The sequence below is a fragment of the Streptopelia decaocto genome (genome assembly GCF_964273445.1).
Source record: "Streptopelia decaocto genome assembly, chromosome: Z".
Taxonomy (NCBI): Eukaryota; Metazoa; Chordata; class Aves; order Columbiformes; family Columbidae; genus Streptopelia; species Streptopelia decaocto.
Window position 1 is genome coordinate 29,401,467 of NC_138657.1, and position 25,181 is coordinate 29,426,647.

The window sequence follows — 25,181 nt, forward strand, 5'->3', positions numbered from 1 at the left end:
TGACCCCACTACATTTTATACATGCTACAGCTTATAATCACACACCTAAACAACTGCTTTTCTGTAATCCCAGAGTGTTTTGTTAACATAAATTTCAGGCAGCTAAACTCACAACTGCTAAAATACAAAACTGCAGGAAGAGCAATCACCTTATCATTTCAAAATCCTTATTTCCTCTAGTTTTCTGCTGGCCCAGTTACTCATGAACTTCATCTAATTACACTGCCTTGAGCTGAGCACAATTATTCATGTCCCATATTTGTTATTTGTTCATGTGAGAAGAATTGTAATTATAGTTTCACAGTCTTCTTCCATCTAACTGTGAGGTATTCATGCACCTGTATCTGATACAGAGGCAGGACTCAGGTAAGTGAGACTCAACAAGATTAGAGATTCAAAAGAGCCAGATGACATAAAACCAGCATTTCTTTATTATAATATTTGTGTTCAGTTTAGTACTTAGGATAGGGTTTGTTGTAGAGGAAATATCGACTGTGAGGGAAACAAAACAACAAAACAACAAAAAACAAACAAAGAAAAAAAAAACAGCAGAACAGAAGGACAATAGAATATACTATATATAAAAATTTCTTCTTTTCATTAATTGTAATAAACCTAAGAGAAAAATTTATTTTTCTTTCAACTCAGCATCCAGACCATTAATTAAGTCTACATAAAGAAACGTCCCTCATAATTCACATCTAATTCATGAGAGAGTTAAAAATCAGGAGCTAATAGCCAATTAGAGAAGTTATCCATATGCTTAAAAACATGATAGTAATTATAAATCATCATTTAAAAATGCATGTATGGAAAATGTATACTTAAGACGTTTACTTAACAAAATCTGACTGAAGAGTGGGCCAGTTGATATATGCCATCCTACTACACAGGAAGGTGACAGTATTCTTAGTTATTGGATATAAAGGGAAATGAAAACCTAAGATTTTTTAGGTAAGAACATTAATGTTTTCTCAGATTGGCTTTTACTACTAACCAAGATAAAACTTAAGCTTCAATATAAATTAGAATCTTCCATAAACTTAACATAGAATTAGCTGTACAAGATGTAGAAGAACAACTGTATAGCCAATGAGAACATGATACTGCAGCGAATTTGTCAATATAGTTAACAGCTCTTTGAAACATGGAAAACAAAAAGAGTATGACATAACTGGCATCCCAAAAGAAGTAGGTTTTTAGAGGTTTTTTTCTGAAGCACTACTTTTTAAAAGTATTCTGCCCCCCGTCCCCCCCCGCAAAAAAAAAAGACAGCTTTTACTAAAGCAACCTCTTGATTGATGTTAAGTAAAATAACTTTTCTGTAGCAATTTTTGAGTGACTGTCAGGGAAAGGCCCAACAAAAGTAAGTATTCATTAAGTCCCACATAATTATAGTCTGATCCAGCACTTCACCTACTTCTATCAATTCAAACCAGGTGAACACCTCTATACCTTTAATGTTTGTGAAGAATTAAGTACACTGGTCAGAATATCTGCTAATTATTTTGATTTTTAAAAAAGGATGCAAAGGAAATGATCTGCTGTAGCTTTGCAAAGCTACTGCAATTCTATAAGGATGAGCAGAGGGTGATTCCCTATGTCCATTGATTTTTGCCAAAACAAATTAGGGTGTAGCAAGGAATACCCAGCAAAATGCTTTTCTCCTCCTGAATCATAGCAGTTTCAAACTTGGTGATAATGTCCAGAGATTAAATGCGAGCATATGCCCCCATTATATTTAAAGACATATCTAAGTCTTAATCCTGAAACCAGCAGGACTACACAGTGAAGAAAGAGTTCTGAGTTTCACTGTCTGTAGACTTCGGCTTCCTGTGTGGACCACACGTCCCTACTCTCAAACAGTAACAATCATCTGAAGTCAAACATGGAGTAGCCATAGTAAATCACCTACAGAACACAACCTGCAGGACCACCTTCCACCTAACAGACATGACTCATTGCTGTTCACAGAAATACCTACAGCACAGGACTCTAAATTTTATTGCATGAAGGTAAAGATGCTCATAGGGAGAACTAATCTGAAGAACTAACCACAACCTGACAAATCATAGCTCTTTTGTGTATGACAGATACCCAAATCCATGCGCCCTGTGAAAAGTGGAATAGAATGACCACTTTTAGCTGCTAAACTCAATAGGATTCCTGTCTACATCTCCCAAGAAGCATAGTCTACAGAAAAACAGAAATCACAAATTCCAGTGCACTGTGAGAGCCCAGAGCTACCCTGTGCTATCTCTGAGTCATGCCCACAGATCTTTTCCATCATCACTGCCCAGGAGAACTATACAAATCAGAATATATCAGTTTACCTGAAACTAAATACGTAAGCTGAGGTGAAAATTAATATAATAATGACAGACACTTTAGGAATCTCTATGGATTATGGCCAGAATATAAAGCCTCAGAGATACACTGCTTTGCATTAGAACTTGCCTGCTTGTTGAAAAAAAATCAATTTAGTATTACTTAAAAGCAAATGTAGTCAGAGTTCATATACATACCCTCTGCTTCTCAGGGTCAACGTATCGAATGCCAAAATAGTCTTTTTCCAGCAAGCTGTAATAGTTGCAGATGTGATCTATGAGAAACTGACCTTTAGTCTCCCTCTGTAAAAAGAGAAAGAATTGATATATTATTCTGAGTATTCTGAACTTGCTGTCTATAAATATTTTAAACATCTAATCAAAGTGTCAAGGAAAATGGCACATGAAATTTGTTGTTATTCAGATGAGGATACGGATTTGAGCATTCATCTCCTCTAAAAGATGCAGAAGACTAGTGATCAATATACTGCCTGCACATTCACAAATTGATTTGTTAAGAAAATATCATCACTATTCCCGCCTCAGGAAAACTCATGTTCTCTAATAGCTGCACATTTATAACATTTAATATGTTACTACTTAACATATTTCCACCTGGTGCCTGGGTTTGTTGTGACACAAGTGCAGGACCTGGTATTTGGCCTTGTTGAACCTCATACAATTGGCCTCAGCCCAAAGACCCAGCCGGTCCAGATCCCTCTGTAGAACCTTCCTACCCTTGTACAGATCCACACTCCCACCCAACTTGGTGTCATCTGCAAACTTACTGAGGGTGCACTCGATTCCATGTGCAGATCATTGATAAAGGTATTAAACAGAACCAGCCCCAGGACTGAGGGAATACCACTTGTGACTGGCTGACAGCTGGATTTGTCTCCGTTCACTACAACTCTTTGGGCCCAGCCATCCAGCCAGTTCTTTATCCATCAAAGAGTACACCCACCCAAGCCATGAGGTGCCAGCTTCTCCAGGAGAATGAGACATGCTTCAAGACTGAAGAGTTAGAAAATAACACAGTCCATGAATTACTATTCTATTTTCTTATCTTTAAAATTAATAAGGAATTCTGATGCAGATACGATTGTTCATCCTTTCATTCACACCACTGAACATACAGATGAACTAAATAAAAAAACCCCTCAGCTAAGGCACTGACAAGGAGCTGCACAGTCCTTCCAGTGCACCAGGGCTGCCCTGGCCACCCACTCCCCTGCCACATGGACCTCCTCTCCTCCCAGATTCACTTCCAGCTGCAAGGGAATTGCTAATTTCTCTACAGATTTTTTTTTTTCCCTAGACGTGGGGGCTCTGCTTCTCTTCCTACTTGTAAGCCATCTACTTCCACTACCCCTTCCTTCCGCCACCTTCTATTTCTATTGTAATAACCCCTAACTGTGTATCCTTTTCCATATGCTGCTGCTTGGATGATATCACTGCTTGGTCTGCACCATGGTATTTATGCATTTTGTTTTCCTATTTTTAAACAGTCAGTGCCAAAGGATGTTAACCTCACTTGTCAGTGTTCTGTGCTCACTGAACCTCATGCTTTCTGGCCTGCATTGCTACTTTTTTCTCTGTATCATTGCTGCAACAGGTTTGCTTCTGTAATTGCTTCTTTCCAGCCTCAGGACATTTGAAAACCAGCATTTTTGATGTTAAGAGTGGTTAACACATACACTGACATTTTTCTGTACCGTACCCAGTTACAAGTATGGGGATGCTAGTGACACCATACAGAAAACCTTCCTCAAAAAGGTAAAGCTGGTATCAAAGATTGAAGAGTACAAAAGGAAAACTGCCATTCTCTCTGTGACTGCCAAAAAAAAAAAAGGTCTACACTAAGGTCTACACTTACACAGTCATATCTCAATGAAGTATTTTCTAGCTTAAAACCTTAGAAGTGTCTGCAAACTTTTGTGACTATGTGATAAGAAAGACTGTCAAAATATTAAGACAAAATTGCACAGTGACATTTCAATATAAAGGCAATAGTAAAAAATTTGAGCACAGATACTCAAGTGGCACACAGTTTTAAGCTGAAGCTACAATGAACTAAATATAATTGGGGAATAACAGCTCTTAGGTGACTCAGGTACAGTCAAACATGAAAACAGACTTTAAGGACAACGGTGTACAAAAGAAATCTGGGGTTTAGAACACTGAAAATGAGGAAACCAGACTAGTCATATTTTCATCTGCCAACATTAGAGGGTGTTACTGGAAGAACAGCCAGTAAATCTACCAACTTCTATATGTTCCATTCTAATCCGTTCATCTAAAAAGCCACTTGCTTCACCCACCTAAATAATCACAATTTATCTTAAGTCCTTGAGGAATCTGATAAAAGGCTAGGGCATGCAAGGTGTTTTTCAGTGCAGTAACAACACTCCCTCTCTAAAATGAATTGATGCCCTAGTTTTCCTGCTTGGAAGCTAGATGATGGAAATGAACCAAACAAAAAAGAGCAAACGAACAAAAGCCTCTGAGCTAAATTCATGTTCTAAGAATCCTTAAGCCCTCTATAGATAAAGAAAAGGGACTGGTTAATAACATCACCCTTGGTTAGTATACACTTCAGTTAATAGTGCTACTCAGTCAGGCTTCAAGTTCCATGTGATTTCTTATCAGATACAAAAAAATACTGAAGATGGATAAACATAGCTAAACAGGTACATACATAATGTAATGAGTGTTCTCATAAGAAATGTGGTTGTAAATGTTCCACTATTATGCTTTTTAAACACATGAAATGTTTAAAAAATCAGTTTATAATTGATACACGGAGGAGAATACTTCTTGTGGCACACAGCACCTCAAGTCTGAATTCATAAAAGACAATGTGGCAAGAAGGACGGGCAATGGTGTTCATTTTGTTTTCTGCATCAGCATCCATAAACATTTTCTACATTTCTCTAACAATTCTCCGAAATCTCCTGAGGTTTAGAATCTGATTATCTTCCTTGTGTGTTCCTTGATATACTTATTACATATTATAGTACAAAAGAATATATTAAATCCAAAGCTTATTCTCATTTGTGAAAGAACATGGATAAATTAAATTAGGAACTGCCAGTCATCCACAACAGAGCACAGGAATGGATTTAGGTCACAGAATAATGAATATAAAACATTGCCTGATATTTCAGACAGTTGCCATATAGCTTTCCAATTCAGTGATCCTTTAAAGGAAAAAAAAAAAAAAACAAACAAAAAAAAAACACCACACTGCTGAAACCCTGCTATACCAATAAAATACTTTGCAGCAATTCAGAAAAAATATTTTTATGCTACATTCAGCATGTTTGTCAGAACATGAAAAAATGACATCATAAAAAAGCTGTTACTTGAAACTCTGCTGAAAAATGTCAGCAACAGACCACAGGAATCTGAGAGCAAAAATCAAGTCAGACTTAAATAAAAAGCTTCACAGCTGAAATCATTGATAATTATATCACAGCTCACCCAGAAGTCATCAACTATTCTCAAGTAGAGAAGACTAACCCAGGCAGAAACAAGAGTCACAAAACTGTATAAGCAAGAGAACAAAAATGTCCTGGATTGTAATCAATACATTTTTTTGCAATGGATGAAAACCAAGTTAAACAAGCCACTTTTTTATAAGTCCATTAATTTATATACAACATCTGGCTATTTCAACTGAGATATATTTTCTTTGAGAGTCTTGTAACCCATAGTCTATGAAAAGTTGATTTTAAAATGGCCCTAAACAAGGTACTATAATGTAGCCATTCCACACACTCACATAAAAATAGATTAATTGGCACAAACAAGATGGGTATGTTTTTCCTAAGGCTGCATTTGAATATCTGACCTTAATACCACTAAAATCCCACAACAAGCCTCAACACACATGCAAGGGATATAATGCCATGTAAATGACAGAATCCCTTAACACAGAAGGTCAGCCCACAAATAACTGTTAAAGTCTGCTTTTTAAGCTGGATCAGAAGTTTTTTATTGAAACACATATCAAATTAAGCTAGCAGCTGTTACTGATAGAATTATTCAAAACAAGGGACATTTTCCACTCCAACAAAACATGAAAACATCATCATAAGAAGTGCCTCATTAATGGACTCACAGGACAACCCAAGCTGCTTCCTTAGCTCTAGGAACTGAGTAAGACACTGCAGAGATGCTCCATTTTCATTACCACGCACTGTTATTACAGTTTCCATTTCTGCAGCTCCGCAAATTTATGACTGAGTAACCCAATTCCTTCTTAACTCCCCTGTTACGCAGAAACTAATCCAAACAAAGATCACCATGGCTCTTGAGCAGCTTCAGTCTAACACAATCTCATGCTTGCTTTGGGGATTTCTTTTTTTACTCCTAGTTTCTTTGTGCAAGTTGAAAAGCAAGTAAGAGTATGTCTCGTTCTGCCAATTTAACCCTTCTCTGATGACGTAAAACAAGACCACAAGACATTTGTGACTGTTTCACAATTTTGAAAGTGAGAGGAAAACCATTTATAGCATTCAGTGAAGTATCTTCCTTATTTGCATCTGCTTCACTGTGGAGTTCTGTGTCTATTTATCTGAATGTCGTCACAAGGAAGAGCAAGAGTCACAAGCAGATTAAACACAATGCTTCTGCTCTGTTATCTAACCCCTGAAATCCTGCCAGCTGTGCTTATCTCTGTCAGGAAGCCACTGACATTACTAAGAAGCAGTGCAGAGTCATAAACACAGTGTTTATTTGTATCAGGGATTTCAGTCCTCATCCCACAAGTGTCTTTACTCGTGTGAAGAGTTCCCAACAGTGACCCTCTGTGTGAAGCTGCTCACATACTTAACTGTTTACTTTAGTGTAAATCCAGTTAAAAGAAAAAGAAAAAGAAAAGAAAGAGTAAATTAAAACCACAATTGAACCAGTATTTATGTTTAAATGAATGGAAAGTCCAGATTCTCAGGCAAGGCAAGAACAATGTCTGGTTTTGTATGCTTGTTTTCTTTAGCGTGTAGCATATTTTGAAGGTCTATGGATGTAAAAAATACCACCATAAAATCAAAACTAACCAGGTCAGAAAAATGGACAAAACCAAGAAGTTCTTCTAAGACAAAAACATAATTTGAAAAGCAGCTTTGCCCATTGAAAACTGAAATTATATAGTTCTGTTGACAATAATTGACAAAATTTATGAAAAGCAGCAGACAGAGCTAAGCTGCCTCCTCAATTGCCACCTCTCACACTTCTGGACTTTTCATGAGAGAAATAGCCTGAATCCCAACAGCCACACATCTTCTCTTTCATTGACAATTATTCTGCAGTTCAGTATTGGGGCCTGCCCTCGTACACAGAAGTGTGGCTGTAAAAGGACATCTGGGAGCAATTCTTTGTTCATGTCAGTTCGGGGACAGTTCTCATCGTGTTTTCATTTGTTTCCAGCAGCACAACACAAAAGTTCACTAAGCATCATTGTTGGACAGGGGCATGTGCCATGGGAATGGGGCTGATTTAATATCAAACCTTTGGAGCTGAATAGGGAGGAAGGCTGAGAGCACGGAGAAGGAAGGCAACCTGTCATGCACAAATTTTGCCGTATCTTCTGCATGAATTTTTAAGTCCTGCCCAAATAGGACAGAATCCTTATTCTGCAGCAGCTGAGGCAGTGATGTGGAACAGGCTCAGCTCCAAGTTGGCATCACCGGGCCAGCCCCAAACGTGACAACCTCCACTGCCCTGGGCAATTTTCTTACAGCTCTTTGGATTAACGGATTCACTGAGATTACAATAACTACTGACAAAATGGATACACAGACAACCTCTTTGCCTTTTCGCTCCATCTTCAGAAATAGCAAAAGGAATATCCTTCTGTAGGTGTTTCACAAGAACTGGATATAGCGTAATGCCTTCAAAGTATAAAGAACAATTTAAAATATGCCTGTTACATTCCTCAAATAAATGCCATAACCCTTCACAAGCATTTCCTGCCTACTCATAATCAGCACCCTCCAGTGTTTTAAAATACTTGAAAATAAACTAGAAATTTATTACCCAACATTTACCTTGAAATTTTTCTCAATTGTAGGAAAAGACAGCTATAATTTATTTTTCAGTTGTTCTTAAGGTTTTAAAATAAAAAAAGACAACAAACATTTTCTGATAAAAACTCAACTTGGAACTGACAGATTTTATTTCAGAAGCGAAGTATATATCACTGAATATTATTCCATTTATAGTGAGGAATTAATTGTATTCCTACAAACCTGAAATAAAGGGAAAAACCCATAATTTTTAATAAAAAACACCAAAAAATGACATCACAATAAAGCAGTTGGCATCTTCTTCCATACATTATTTTGTAAGAATTAACTTTTGCAAATTATATATTATATTCTCTATAGTCACTTACCTAACTGCAATTTGCATCGACATTTTCTAATTCTAGAATGTAGGAAAGGGTGAATTTTTTAACCTATGTCCATTAATACATCTTGTTACCTATAAATTCACTTACTTCACTACACCATGTTATGAAATCAGCTCTTGTAAAAAGGTTCTACCTGCATATGTCCAGACCTTGCCAAGCAACTCCATTGTTCACCCAATCCAGCAGAAATAAATCAAAGCCTGTGCTCTCATAGTAGCAAAGTTTTCATTATGTTTGTTGAACTCAAAGGAGAAAGTGGTACCCTACTACTACATTGATGGAAATCCACCCCCAACACCATCCACTTACAAACGCCATGGAGATGGAGCTGACCAACCAGACACAGGCTCAAGAAATTGGAAGAATGGATTGATGTGCAGGAAATTCCTCCTCTAGGGTGAAGAATGGCAACCCAACATGGTAATGCACAAAGCAGAAATATGCCTTAGAACAGGAAAATGTGCTTGGGAAAGAACTGTACCTGCTCTCATTTATTTTTTCACTTCCTGAATAAAACTCATGGAAGATGCACCTCTTCCTAACAAGCTCCTTAATAACACAAGCAACCAGAATACATGTTTCCCTTAGTTGCAACGCTTCCACAGCATAATTTCAGCACAGAGCTTCCCAGATACGTATACTGTAGAAATGCACAGTGAGGCAACAACAGTGATTCACTCAAACCTAACAGAAGTAAAACTATTTGAATTACCACCTTATTTTACCCTTATCTGAAGCTGCAAAGACTTTCAGGGGAAAGAAAGGAAAAGTATGTGAAAACATGAGTGAAAGCATTACAGAATTAATGCCTATTTTATCTCACAGGGAATTTAGCAGTCAGCAACCTTTCCCCACAAGAACACTTCATGGCTGAGACACAAACTACCTGTGCTCCTCTGGTTTTACAACTCATTTGCTAAGCTTGAATGGGTCTTGAAGAACATCATTTTTACAAGTATATCAGTCTTTAAACTCAAATTTCCGAGCCCTTAATTATAGGCTGAGTCTCAAGTCCTATATATTAATTAATAGAACTAAACTAAAACAAACAAACAAACAAATACCAACCTCTTCCCACGGTTTTATTTGGGTAACAAATATACAAATATATCTCAAGAATAAAGGAGAAAGCAAAGAAAAAACGAGGAAAAGTCTATGCTGAGAAGAACTGAACTAAGTGGAGAGCAATTTCAAGGCTGTTTGTGTGAATGCAGCTGTTGAAGCTCTATTATTCTTAAATGAAACTGCATGGCTAAACGTACACAGCACTGAAAATTTACCCAGAAATATCTGCTGTAGTGAAGTCAGAAATGTATTTGTCAAAGATAACTCCTCCTGTGTGCTACCTTGGCTGGAGTGGGTGCCCTGGTGGCAGAAGATACAGAGAAGCCAGAATTACTGAATGCCTTCTTTGTCTCTGTCTACTCTGCTGGAGGCTGTCCTGGGGAGCCCCGTACCCCTGAGACCCCGGATGAAGCCAGGTCAATGGAGGAGTTTGCTTTAGTCGATGAGGACTGGATTAGGGAGCAATTAAATAGTCTGGACATCCCTAAATCCATGGGTCCACATGGGATGCATCCGCGGGTGTTGATGGAGCTGGCTGAAGTAATTGCTAGACCACTCTCCATCATCTTTGCCAAGTCTTGGGAAACGGGAGAGGTGCCCGAGGATTGGAGGAAAGCAAATGTCACTCCAGTCTTCAAAAAGGGCAGGAGGGAGGACCCGGGTAATTATAGACCGGTCAGCCTCACCTCTGTCCCTGGGAAAGTAATGGAACAGCTTATCCTTGGTGCCATCTCAAGGCATATCAAGGATAAGAGGGTTATTAGGGGCAGTCAGCATGGCTTTACCAAGGGGAAGTCATGCTTGACCAACCTCATAGCCTTTTATGAGAATGTAACAAGGTGGACGGATGATGGCAGAGCGGTGGATGTGGTCTGCCTTGACTTCAGTAAAGCCTTTGACACAGTCTCCCACAGCATCCTCACAGCTAAGTTGAGGAGGTGTGGTCTGGACAATAGAGTAGTGAGGTGGGTTGCAAACCAGCTTAAGGAGAGAAGCCAGAGAGTGGTAGTCAATGGTGCGGAGTCTAGTTGAAGCCAGTATCTAGCGGAGTGCCTCAGGCGTCAGTACTGGCGCCAGTATTATTTAATATATTCATTAACGATTTGGACGAGGGAATTGAGTGTACTATCAGCAAGTTTGCTGATGACACCAAGCTGGGAGGAGCGGCTGACACGCCAGAAGGCTGTGCTGCCATCCAGCGGGACCTGGATAGGCTGGAGAGTTGGGCGGGGAATAACCTAATGAAATTTAACAAGGGAAAGTGTAGAGTCCTGCAGCTGGGCAGGAACAATCCCAGGTTCCAGTATAGGTTGGGAAATTCCATATTAGAGAGCAGCGTAGGGGAAAGGGATCTGGGGGTCCTGGTGGACAACAGCATGACCATGAGCCAGCACTGTCCCTTGTGGCCAGGAAGGCCAATGGCATCCTCGGGTGTATTACAAGGGGGGTACTTAGTAGATCGAGAGAGGTCCTCCTTCCCCTCTACTCCGCCCTGGTGAGAGCCCATCTGGAATATTGTGTCCAGTTCTGGGCCCCTCAGTTCAAGAAGGACAGGGAACTGCTGGAGAGGGTCCAGCGCAGGGCAACAAAGATGATGAAGGGAGTGGAGCACCTCCCTTATGAAGAAAGGCTGAGGGAGCTGGGTCTCTTTAGTTTGGAGAAGAGGAGACTGAGGGGTGACCTTATTAATGTTTATCAATATATAAAGGGTGAGTGCCATGAGGATGGAGCCAGGCTCTTCTCGGTGCCAAACAATGATAGCATGAGGGGTAATGGGATCAAGCTGGAACACAAGAGGTTCCACTTAAATTTGAGAAAAAACAACTTCTTCTCAGTGAGGGTGACAGAGCACTGGAACAGGCTGCCCAGGGGAGTTGTGGAGTCTCCTTCCCTGGAGACATTCAAAACCCTCCTGGACATGTTCCTGTGCAACCTCACCTGGGCGTTCATGCTCCAGCAGGAGGACGGGACTAGATGATCTTTTGAGGTACCTTCCAGTCCCAAACATACTGTGATACTGTGATACTTCCTCCATGACTTAAGCAATAGAGTGAGCCTTGCCATCACACTCGGTTAAGTGGCCCCTTTCTTGGAGTGATCTGAACGTGGCTCTGTGGCAAGCAGAACCATCCATCAAGCATCCGCGACAACACCCTTTCCTATGACCAGGCCTGAAGGAACTCTCCAACCTGCTGGCCTCCTCTTCTTCTACCCCCCATATTCTTGAATCTCACTAATAGCCCTGATGAAACTGCATCCCATTCTGTCGCCAAGCATCTCCCACAGCACAGGCCTGTCTTGGAGAGCCTGGCAAAGACCTGCCATGTCAACAGGGTCCCACGGGTCAGCAGCTCCCTCTGCGGCCTGCAGGGCTGGGGCCCCCGTGCGCTGCGGCTGCAGGAGCTTCTGGCCCTCTCCCTGCCGAAGAAAATGGTGGGCTGAAGGGGCTGGTGGGTGGGGGTTAGGAAGAAGAAGGCAGCACTGTCCCGTAGTCCAGCCTCCCAATTCCTTCTGTGTCCCGGCAGCGACTCAAATGCCCAAGGTGGTCAGGCATTGGCACAAGCTACCCAGGAAGGCGCGTGAGGCACCGAGCCTGAAGGTATGTCAAAAAACGCAAAGAGAGCGCACTTAGAGACATCATTTAGTAGTGGAGTTGGCAAGCTTAGGCTTGCGGTTGGACTCGATGGTCTTACGGGTCTTTTCCAACCTCAGCGATTCGGTGATGCTGTGATTGAAGAGGGGCTGCTATGGAGTCAGGACTTGCACTGGATGATCCTCGTGGGCCCCTTGCAAGCCAGGACATCCTGTGATGATGAGGTTGCTACTGGCAGGCAGAGGACCACAAATCCCAAATAGAGCACCACGCAAGCTGCTGCGAAGAAAATTCACTCTAGCCCAGCCTTAACCAGGACACCAGGGCGGCTCTGAGCGGCTGAGGCGCGGTGGGGCAGAAAGGTGGGGCTGGCCGCTGGGCGTGTCTGCGACGTGCTCTTGCGCCTGTGACCTCACAGGGGACGAGTCGCCATGGGGCGGTTTTCAGGGGCACCAGCAGCCGCGCTGCCCCAGTACGGCCTGGGCCAGCAGTGAGTGCGCAGGCCGGGGGAGGCTGGGCTGGGTGGGGGCCGGGGCAGAAGCGTGGGCCCTGGGGGGGGTGGGTTCTCACCCTGCATCGAGGGCCAGGCGCCTGCAGGAGCACCCTGGGCAGGGCTCGGTGCCGCGCCGCCGCCGGGACGGGGCGCAGACCTTGCTGCCTCGCAGCTGCCTCGGCCCCTCTCCTACCTGCCCCCTGCTCCCTGCAGCCCCCGTCCCCACTCCTACGCTGCCAGCTCCCTCCTTACCAGTCCCACTCAAGCCCTTCTCTCCCTCCTCCTGCAGGCCATGGAAGCCATAGAGGCATTCGCTGGCTTTCTGCGAACCCTGGTCTCATATGCGCACTTTGTTGGCGACGAGCTGGACGATGCCACACGGGAGCGCATGCAGCAGCGTGCCGAGATGCTGAGGCGGGAGATGACTCGGCTGTGGCAGGAGGTGGAGTTGAAGGAGCAGGAGATGGAGCTGAAGGCTCAGGAGGCAGCGCTGAAGGAGCAGGAGCAGGAGCAGAGCAGCTTTGCCTGGGGAGTCCCACTCCACGCTGCCTTGCAACAGTGGCAGCTCTGGGCTGTTGCTGGAGTCCTGCTCCTGCTCTTTGGGCTCTGCTGGTGGCTCAGGAAATGGAGCCAGCAGCCAGCCAGCAGCAGCAAGGGGGGCAGTTCCAGAAGGAAAGACGAGAAGCAAAGAGAAAAACCCAGCAGTGCACTGGATGCGGGCAGAGTTTCGGCCAAGCGCCTCCTGAACGCGTCAGAATCGTTGACGATGACGGTGGAGCTGCCCATTGAACTTCTCCGTACCAGCCCCAAACCCTCCAGGAATGCCTACATGCTGCGACCGAGGCCCATCAGGGGGCTGGGCAACGCCTTGGACAGTCTGCGTCCTCACAAAGATGATGTGGTCTCTCGCCGGCGCGTGCCCCTGAAGCCCACCTGCTGGCTCTGTGCTTCCACCACCGCTCCAAGGAGGACTCAAGGAAGAAACAGAGCGCCAGCCTCCTAGGCACCCTCTGCACCTTCTTTCCCAGAGTTCATTCCCTGCCTTTGGGGGAACCTGGCTCTGTGCAAAGTTCCCCAAAAATGTTGTGTTTGAACAAACGCCGTGTCTCTGAGTGTCTGTCTGTGCGTGAGGATTTTTGGGCATGTGGACATGGGATGCTGACCGCTCATCTGCCACGCAGCTGCTCAGTCACTTGCCCCCACTGGCACGGTGCAGAGCATCTGAAGGGTAAAAGAGGGAAAACTTGTGGGGTGGGAGAGGAGAGTTTCACAGTTAAAGCAAAAGTGTTTGAATGCACCCCCACTTACTCAAGAAACACCAACAGAAGGCATTTGGCTTACTGATGCCTCAGCAAAAAGAATGGCAATACAAGGTGACCGGATTGAATAAAAGCAGTGGCAAATAAGTAGGAGAAGGTGGTGAAGGAAGTGCACAAGGGGGAGAGTTAACAGCAGTTCTTCTGACCGCAGAAAACGGAGCAAATGTCCTCCATGTGGAATCTACCCTTTTGCATCTCCTGTCCCCACAGAAATCGCTCTAAAACAACACTCATCTGACTCTCCTTGGCAGACTCTCCATCCCATGGGCAAGACTGCTTGAAGGAAAAGGGGCCCAAGATAGCTGGGTGGCATTCAGAGATTGCTTCTTCCACGCCCAGGATCAGAGCATCCCCACACGTAGGAAGTCAAGAAAGGGAGCCAGGAGGCCTGTGTGGTTGAATAGGGATCTGTTGGGTATGCTCAAGCAGAAGAGAAGAGTTTACAGGTCATGGAAGCAGGGGCTGGCCACTTGGGAGGAATATAAGGCTGCTGGTAGAGGACGCAGGAAGGCAGCTACAATAGCCAAGGCCTCCTTAGAATTACAGCTGGCGAGAGGGGTCAAGGACTGCAAAAAGAACTTTTGCAAATACATAGCAGATAAATCTAATACCAGAGGCAATGTAGGCCCACTGATGAATGGGGTGGGTGCCCTGGTGGCAGAAGATGCAGAGAAGGCAGAATTACGGAATGCCTTCTTTGTCTCTGTCTACTCTGCTGGAGGCTGTCCTGGGGAGCCCTGTACCCCTGAGACTCCAATGAAGCCAGGTCAATGGAGGAGTTTGCTTTAGTTGATGAGGACTGGGTTAAGGAGCAATTAAATAGTCTGGACATCCCTAAATCCGACACTTTCTAATTCTAGAATGTAGGAAAGGGTGAATTTTTTAACCTATGTCCATTAATACATTTTGTTACCTATAAATTCACTTACTTCACTACACCATGTTATGAAATTAACTCTTGTAAAAAGGTTCTACCTGCATATGTCCAGACCTTGCTAAGCAACTCCATTGTTCACCCAATCCAGCAGAAATAAATCAAAGCCTGTGCTCTCATAGTAGCAAAGTTTTCATTATGTTTGTTGAACTCAAAGGAGAAAGTGGTACCCTACTACTACATTGATGGAAATCCACCCCCAACACCATCCACTTACAAACGCCATGGAGATGGAGCTGACTGACCAGACGCAGGCTCAAGAAATTGGAAGAATGGACTGATGTGCAGGAAATTCCTCCTCTAGGGTGAAGAATGGCAACCCAACATGGTAATGCACAAAGCAGAAATATGCCTTAGAACAGGAAAATCTGCTTGGGAAAGAACTGCACCTGCTCTCATTTATCTTTTCACTTCCTGAATAAAACTCATGGAAGATGCACCTCTTCATCAAAGATGACGAAGTGAGTGGAGCACCTCCCTTATGAAGAAAGGCTGAGGGAGCTGGGTCTCTTTAGTTTGGAGAAGAGGAGACTGAGGGGTGACCTTATTAATGTTTATCAATATATAAAGGGTGAGTGCCAAGAGGATGGAGCCAGGCTCTTCTCAGTGCCAAACAATGATAGCATGAGGGGTAATGGGATCAAGCTGGAACACAAGAGGTTCCACTTAAATTTGAGAAAAAACAACTTCTTCTCAGTGAGGGTGACAGAACACTGGAACAGGCTGCCCAGGGGAGTTGTGGAGTCTCCCTCTCTGGAGACATTCAAAACCCGCCTGGACATGTTCCTGTGCGACCTCACCTAGGCGTTCATGCTCCAGTAGGGGGATTGGACTAGATGATCTTCTCAAGTCCCTTTCAATCCCAAACATACTGTGATACTGTGATACTGTGATACTGTGAAATGAAGAGCGTTATTCAAGGTTACTTATTTTTCTTTAGTTTTCTGCTATTTATTTGCAACAGATGCAGAGTTTTGTCCATACAAGGGCATATTTTTGCCCTCTCTTGAATTAGAGATTATTGTAGGATGATAGTTGTCAAATAATAAAAGATAAAGGGGAAAGACACAATTACACCAAGAAAAATTACACAATGCCAGTGCCATGCAACAGAAACTATCATAAATACAAAATCATATGAGAAATGCAAACTATATTCTACTGCACAGTAAAACCTAGACAGCAGGAATGAACACAGACAACAGCTTCCACGCAATCAGCTCTCGACCTGAGTTCTGTTCTACAAGTAAATTACTCTGACCCATGAGTAAATTATACATGACAAAAAGAAGAATTTATAGTTCACACACTGCCAGGCAGACAGGCACTAAAGAAAATGCAATATTCATTTACAGGCCTTCATCATCATTTTCTGTACCTCTGCACATGGGCAACACTTGGCCATTTAGGTTTTATGTCCCTGAAGTGACAGCCTCAGAGGACGCTTGCAGCATTAGCTGCTCACTTCTGGTAACAGCTTCCATTAGCGCAGCATTCATGATGCTATCGCAGGCACTATTGATTTCTTAAAAGGAACTGCGTGCTGCTGTCAACAAATCTATCATTTTATTCAATATCCAGCATTGTTCAGCAAATCCAACTCTGCTTTCTGTCTTGCATCCTCAACATCAAAGCTAGCTTGGAAGATACAACTAAGACACACCATCATACCACATCTAGCAAAGCAGACGAGAAATTTGAAGAATGAGTTCTCAGCCCCCACCTACAAAGCAACCTGTAAGCCATAGCAGGGTTTTGACAAAATTCCCTAATGTCTCCTGGTACAGGTGATGGTCAACAATCTTCCCTCAGCCCCATGCAATATTCAATCTTTTCGGTGGGTTCAGCAGACCAAGGAAAGAAGGCCTCCCTCATAGTCTGATCCAGCTATTGTTCTCTAAATATGCCTTTTCTAACAGATACAAAACAGTGTGCCCTTTTTATACAAAAATAAGTATTTTTAAAAAGAAAAGCACCCAAAAATATTTCTATCCAAACAAAACACTTCCCTGAGCACAGACAGAAGACAGAATCAGCATAGTTCGACACAGCTTAGTTCAGCTGCTCACAGAAAAACAACCAACAGGTGAGCGGCAAGGATGCACCTTCATAGCTACATTCCAGGCCTCAGCTGAATGTATTGAACCCCAACCATATTGAGAGCCATGCAGGAGCAGCCACACCATTATTTCCACACCAAGCGGGAAAGTATGACCGCAGCAGGGAAGGGTGAGTTGGAAGAAGAGATAAGCAAAGCAGGGGAGCTGCTGCTGTTTCCATAGGGCAGCTGGTCCCCCCTTAAGTACTGGTAATGGCACAGAATCACAGAATGGCTGGGGTTGGAAGGCACCTCTGGAGATCATCTAGTCCAACCTAACCTGCTAAAGCAGGCTCACCTAGAGCAGATCGCACAGAAATGTGTCCAGGTGGGTTCTGAATGTGTCCAGAGAAGGACACTCCAGAACCTCTCTCGGCAGCTGTTCCAGTGCTCTGGCATCCTCAAAGTAAAGAAGTTTTTCCTCATATTCAGATGAAACCTCCTTTGCTTCATTCTGTGCCCCTTGCCACTCATCCTATCACTGGGTACCACTGAAAAGAGTCTCCCATGTTGCTCTCCTCTCACAGTGAAATACAGCACAAATGCTTCCAAGTATGTCGTCTGGTGTGCATGCACTGAGTGGGAGTGAAGGAGAAAGGAAAGGAAGATCATGGAATATAATCCCAAGAGGGAGAGATTTCCTAACCGCTGAATTAATGCCCATTTGAAAGGCTATTAGAGTGAGAGGCTAAGAGCTTACATTAAGAACAGAATATATGACTAGATATTAGGGGAATTTGATCCATCATTATGTGGATTAATCCAGAATCACAAACCCAGCTGTGTAGTCAGTGGTCTGGCAATACCAACTCTGAAGCACACGGAATCTCTACAAGTGCTGCAAATCACAGATAATATCTCTTGACAGACAAATCTTCAACCACGATGATGTAATCAACAGCTCCCAGTGAACCAGCTGAAAGCGTAAGTCATACATTAATAAGATGTGATAAGGACCTAGATAAAAACTTTGGTCTAACTGAGGAATCCTCATCATGCTATGCACTTAACTGTCCAACAGTCATACCATATAATCATATAATTAATGCCTCAGAGGACATTTGTCTTAATACCTTCTGAGGTGTGAGGGAGCACAAAAAGCTCTCCTACCTTCTAGTAATTTAGAATACATCAACACACCTTTTCTTTCAAATACATTTATTGCTCACCTGCCCAAGGTAACTCCTTTCTGAGAAAAATATTTGGTCTTTATTAATATTACACTATGCTCTCTTTACTTTTCCCATGTGTTTTGACTGCAGAAATTTTGCAACTTGAAGGATCATGCTGGGTCATTTCCCACTAGCCAAAGTATTTTATTCCTTTACTCTCTTTGGGTGGACTGGAAGAATACTTTTACCATGAAATATGATTTCCAAACTGCTCAACTTGTGCTTTATAGACACACATGTATAAATATATGTTTTTGTCAAAAACAATTACACAGAAAAGAATCTTTCCTCAATACTTTTTCCCCCCTTGTAAAAAATCCCGGTTATTAAGTGCTTGTTGTGAAGGAAAACAAGTAACATTAAGCACGTGAGATTAGACATCCAATCTTCAGAAAAGCAAATTTATGGTAGATTGGAAACACTGGAGAAAGAAGTCCCACATAAACATTCCTTGGACATAGTGCCTAAACCAATGGCACCCCCATGGCATTTAATAAAAGCCAGCTACTGGCATCAGAGGGGCAACTTATTCTCTGTGTCATACAAGCCTCTGCCTGTATGCCAAAAAAAAAGTTCCAGTTTGCAAATTTTTTGTAGTAGGGGGAGCTGGATTGATTTTTTCTTTTATTTATTTCTCTCTTTCTGGAGGACATGCAGTCCTTGAAAGCCACATGGACTGCTTCATTAGCACTACTCAAAATAAGACCTCCATTTGATAGAATAGCCAGAATTCCCATTGTATTTGTAATCATCAGCTCACAAAACTGCAACTAGGGTAAATATGGGGGGTTTAAAATCTTTTAAGAACAGTTAGACATAATCCAGATTTAAAACTAAAATTCTCTCTTCATTTCTTTTAAATATCACCAAAAAGCTGTATTTTAAATAATGGCTGGCAAAAATCCAAACAGAGGGTTCTACAGACTTATTCCATTAACCACAGCTGCAAAAAAAGTAAGATAATAAAGTAATACTTTTTACAGGTCCAGTAACAAATGAATTGTTTCTTTCACCCTTACTAGATTCCACTTTTCTCCCTCATTCTGTCAGATTCATCTTCATCTTTCTGGTCTGTGCTCAGACATCCTGTTCCTACACTCATCAGAAATCAAAAGCAAACTGACCTAGCTTTTCACTGTTTCAGTAATTGGCCTGTTTTCTACATCTTCGAGTCATGGTACGTATGAACACATTATTAAAATGCATCCTTTTTGACCAAGTTGAGAACTCATCACACCTGATTCTTCTTAACAGTAGTTACTCGTATCTCTTTTAAGATCCTCGGCCCAAAAATAGATCCTAGGACACTGCAAACATTTCTTACATCTATTATGGTAACTGGAAAGCAAAGCCCTTAATTACATAACAAACAATTCACCTTCCCCAGTGCAAACCCTGACCTCATAGAAACATTGTATATACCTATTCAGGACATAATTTGCTGCCTTTGGTATTTATAACATTTTAGCTGTCTGCTGAAACTGAAGAAAAAAAGAAAAAAGAAAAAAATACTTCAAAATATATGTCTAAACATTGGGAGTTGTATGACATGTTCCACAGTAGCTGGCATTATAGAAAACCATTATAAAGGCAGTCAGTTTACTGCATGTGATGCAGAGAATGTTTGTGCGCACTGATCAGTTTCCCTCAGCTATCCACATTGCCTATTGCAATTTAACACAAAACTCATAAAACAAGACCAGAGGAAGATACTGAACAGAATCACCTGTATCCATTTTACTATATGTAGTAAAGCCATACAGTGAAAACTACATTCTGTATGCAATTAAGCAGTGCATAGTTCTCCCAAGAAACACTCTTCAGAGAAGTCAAATTCTAACATGGAAAATTTAAATTAAAAAAAAAAAAAAAAAAAGTGGTATTTAAGCACCAAAGAAAATTTTTTGAAATAAAGTCCTGTCCTCACACAGGTGATTAAGGGGGTGGGAGGAGACCTGTCAAAAATTATAACATACAGTAACACTTATGACTATATTGTACAGCTGGTTCTTAGGTCACCAGTTGCATCAGGAAGGTCTCTGTATACACTCCTGTCACATTTAGAGCAAAGGCACAGCTGCAGCCAATGTCAGGACAAAAATGGAGCAACCTGACAAAGGAGCGCACAGCTTTGAATATTATCTCAAGATAGAAAGTTAAGTAAGGTTTCTTTTTCTCCCCTCTCAGTGTTGAAATGTCTGTGCTGAACCTCTTGTAATTCAGGAGCAGACTAAGGCTACATTTTCCCTTCTCTTCACCCAGATCAACTATGGCTGCTACAGGTTTCTGTGAAGAAAAAAAGAAAAAATCTTTAAAAATTTCTTAAGAAAGAGCCAGAGCCATCACAGGGCTGACATTAAGATTATAACAAGTAAAGCTCTGACAGCTTCATACCTGCTGCGCCCAAACTGACTGCAAAACCTCAGGATGCAATTATTTTATAATGGTCCTCTTTTTCAAAACTGGAAAAGTTACGTAAATAAGAGATGACACCCAAAAGGAAAAGGTGCCTTTATCTTACAGCACAAGGAAATATTTTTGGATTTCTCTTTCTGCCTGACACAGTGAAGTGAAAAGGACTGTTGGGAAATAAAGCAAGAAACAAGCCAGCATGGTAACCAGCAAGAGGGGAAGCAGAGATTTCTGTGCCCTTGCACCCTTCCTGTGGGGTGCAACAACCATCCTTAGCTGTGTGGCCTCAGTACAAGCATGAGCAGCAAGCAGAAAGGAGGAGGAGAGAAGAAGGGCACGACTTCACCACCAAGTGCACTTCTGTCAGTAACCCCTGCCCACCCGTCTTCATGTGTCTTCTGAAGAGCCTTAGGGAAAGGACTGGACTTCCATATCAGCAGAGAAAGTACCAGAGTTAAGTATAACCATATTAAAGACATGTGAGACCCAGTAAACCAAGATGTATTCTTCTAGATCCCCTTTTTTCCAAGGCATTCAAACCTTGGCGCAGGAATGACACTCCTTGCCCTGTCCCACCACCTGGTCTTCTCCAACACCTCCTAGTCCTGCTCATCCTCATCTTTGCCATGCAATAGCAGCCAGCCTCAGCCCAAGCAGTTGGGAAGAAAACATCAACACACCCAACAGCCAATATGCTCTGAAGCTTTGTCTTTGACACCTTCTCTCAAGGGAAAACAGGAACCCGAAAGTAAATGGGTTGCATAAATCAGTATGTAAGCTCTGGGCATTTGACTGTGATGTACAGGGAGTTACAGGCAAGGAGGCATGAAAGCAGGCGTATGTAGTTAGCAGTGCACAGCTGTCAGAAAGTAATGCACTACCAAAGGACACAGTGTGGCTGAAAGGTTTTTCAATAATTAAATGCCAATATTTATTTCTACATATGATATTAGTCTTGAAATATTAATTTAATATCCTATAACAGCAATGGCCAATCAATCAAAAATGCTGACCATCATCATGTACTGAGCTCACAGGAGGCGTTTTATAAAATTTTCTGTTTTATACTGCATGTTTGACCCTTCCGACACATACACACATGATACTTTTTTATGCATATGTAGCTATACACACATACACATAAACATTTTATATATAAATATATAAGAAAGATATCAAGGGGAAAAAAAAAAAGGACTGAAGGATTCTAAAATTAGAGAAAGCCATTAGATCATTTGGTTGTCTGTATAATCTGGAACATACAGTTTTATCCAATTTATGTCTCACACTAGCCAGCTTTATCTTTTGTCAAGCTCAGTAATTGCATTTTTTTTACAGCACGTCTTCAGCCTAGGCAGTCAATCTTGATTTAAAGCTTTGAAAAAAAAAAGAAGTTGGAAATCTGCAGATTCTGTTGCTGGTTTATTCTACTGCATTACAAGCTTTACAAAACAAACTTGGAAAAAATGATGCTTCAGTTAAACTGTCAGCGTAGCACCATGGAGCACCGTAATTCCCTAAAAACACTGTTACTAAAATAAAAATACTAAAAAAAAAAAAAAGGAAGGGAGCTATCTATCTAGAACAATCTCCTTTGATCAAACGAATTTAATGAAGGACCATGATCTATTTGACAGCATTCAAAAACTGTTATTTTTAAAAATATATGCTGTCACATTTAATAATATCCACTTTATCCACTTTCTTACAAACCAGAAAACATTCCAAAGTTTTGAGCACAGCTTTTTGTGAAGAAGTTTTAAAATATAGTGTCATCCTTATTTTATTGAGTCCCTGAAACAGCTATGAGCAGCCAATTTGAAGCACGATATTGGGTGAAAATTTTTGCAGGCCAACCAAACCGTAGTCTTACAATATACATACACAAGAATCTGTTTCAAATATCTACCTTGTTTTTCAGCATCATAATTTAAATTTATGTTAAGCTTCACCCTCCCAACAGCTGCTAATATTTTGAACAACTGTGTCCAAAAAGCATGAAAGGAACAACAAAGCATTCAAACATTACGAACATGACATTTGATAATCAGTTCAGCTGCTTATTTATGCTGAGAGCAGTTAACTTGCTCTGTAAGTCAGCTTAGGTATGAGTTACAGGCTTGCAGTTTCTTAAAAGTGTTGGGCAAAACCACCATTTGATGCAAGAACAGTTCTCCAAAGTCCACTGATTTTTCAGCCTCTTGCTCAAGAACCAATCTTGACCCCATGCCTTTTGGGAACTTTCCCCATCCTTAAAAGCACCTCTGCACTGACATGCAGGCTGCACACCTGCCATGGACCTCAAGCAAAAATGCACACAGCTGCACTGAAGCTCTCAAAGCCCAGCAACTGATCTTCCATTGATACCTGCTGCCCTGCAGAGCTGATGCAGAGCTAGCACCAAGACTAGACTAAGGATTATGGATATCCCTTTTGTACAGGCACTGGAAACACCCATTTCCCTTAAGTTTATGACAGATCAGTGAAACAGAAGGCAGGCAGGTATCTTGCCCTGGGGCGAAATTGTGCACTCACACTCCCCGAAATCATAGATGTCAGCCCCAGTTGTGTGACGATTGTGGTTCCTGGCTCACGGTGGCACGATGATTTTCTAATGTTACCCTGCATCAGGGAAAAAAAAAAAGCATGGCCACTCCCTCCTGGCAGAAACAAGGGAAATCCTCAGAGCCACATACTAAACACTTGAGCTGAATTTTATATTTGTCAAGTTGCCTAAAAAAAGCTCAGCTAAGAAGCAAGCAAACACAGAAAGCAGATCCTGCCTACAGCGGATGGCAATTCCACCCACTTTAGACCTGGTGTGGCCATTTTAGACTCTCGTCTGTTTTAATTAGAACATTTCCCAGTTTACTTCACCTTCCCTCATCTACTACTATAAACTATGGACTCTGCTTGAGATCTTAGAAATTACCAGAAAGCTAAAACAAAAAGATTCTTCTACTTGCAAAAATACTGTGAGATAACTACATTGTGCACGAGGAAAAAAAAAATAAAAGACTCTGACAGACTAGCTGAAATTCACATACTTTTTTAGGTTTATTTCTCTGATCATGAAAAGAAAAATTGTAACATTCCAAAACAAGTTATACAACAGGAGCAGGTCTCAACCTCTCAACTGCACAATCAGGTGGCAGTCAGTCTACCTTTCTCTACAATATCAATCTGTTGCTCATCACCCAGTGTTAGGGGTGATACCAGGGGGCTGAAAATGACAGCTCCCGTTATTGCATTAAAATTGTTTCAATAGTCAACCTACTCCTGAATGCATCAGCTGCCATAAAACCCGACAAGAACCTCTGGTTGAACTGAAAAACAGTAACAAGGAAAACATTTGCCCCAAGCACTCACTCCACTCAAAACTGCAGAAAGTGAAAAAAGAGGCAAACAGCCTTGAGTAAATACAGTCTGGTTTTGTTATAATCCAGTCTTGCAGTTTTGGGGGTGACTTTCATATGCTTGCTATTGGCAGTATTGGTAAAAGAATAGCAAATATGCTGTATGATAATGCAGCAAATGAAGTAGTGTAACCAAAACAGTTATCAATAAACGATTAGCCTTCAACAGCATCCTGCCAGGACTACATAAATTAGACACACCTCAGCTTTTCTCCTGAACACAGATATATTAATCCATGCCAAGGACAAGGATTTAGCCTTACTAATGCAATACTGTTATGCCCAGACTATGAAAAAGCAAACTTCTAAAGGTCACTAGCATCACAGATTTCAAATCTTAAAAAATGAATACATTTATTACAGCATTATATCTGATCTAGGAGTAAGCATGCCACGTTTTATTGAAAAGGCTTAATGGGTTCAAATGATAGAATATAAACTCCCAAAAAACTGTTTTATTTGGAATGTCAACATTAGTTTCAACTGCAGTAGCAAGACAATATAGAAAAACATTCCTTGTCTGAATGCTACACCAAGTGTATAAACAGCCTTTATTCTGATAATCTATTACAAACATTTGATAATCATTTCCATTTCATAAATTCTAGTGCTTGGTAATAAAAAAGTTCAGTGATAAATCCCCTAGGTTTAATGAATTATGTTTTTCATATTTTGCCTTACTCTTTGCTTTCCTATAAAGTTCTTTCTTCATGTGCAAAAAAAAAAAAGCTTTTCCTCACGTTTTGATGCCTGTTTGGGTATAGTGAGGAACAATGGACTTCCAAACTCTTTACTGCTATGTTTTTCTAGCACTGAACACCCTAAAATACATCAACAAATATACCTGGGGGCTTATTGTATTATGACGCTTGATAATCCACTCATGCATCCATTCCACCCACTTAACACCAGTATTTCAGTCATAAAGAGCATCTTG

The 25,181-nt window shown here is 41.6% G+C and overlaps 1 protein-coding gene across 2 annotated transcripts in view; it reads right to left on the reverse strand.

Moving 5' to 3' along the window:
• Positions 1–25,181, reverse strand: part of FRMD3 (FERM domain containing 3) — a 155,319-nt gene that overhangs the window by 79,470 nt on the left and 50,668 nt on the right. For both annotated transcript variants that reach the window (XM_082074645.1, XM_082074644.1), the window contains exon 2: positions 2,526–2,630. Coding sequence is in view for 1 of the 2 variants with exons in the window: in XM_082074644.1 (XP_081930770.1) it covers positions 2,526–2,630 (105 nt within the window). In the remaining variant the exon portion in view is untranslated. The remainder of the gene's footprint in view (positions 1–2,525; positions 2,631–25,181) is intronic.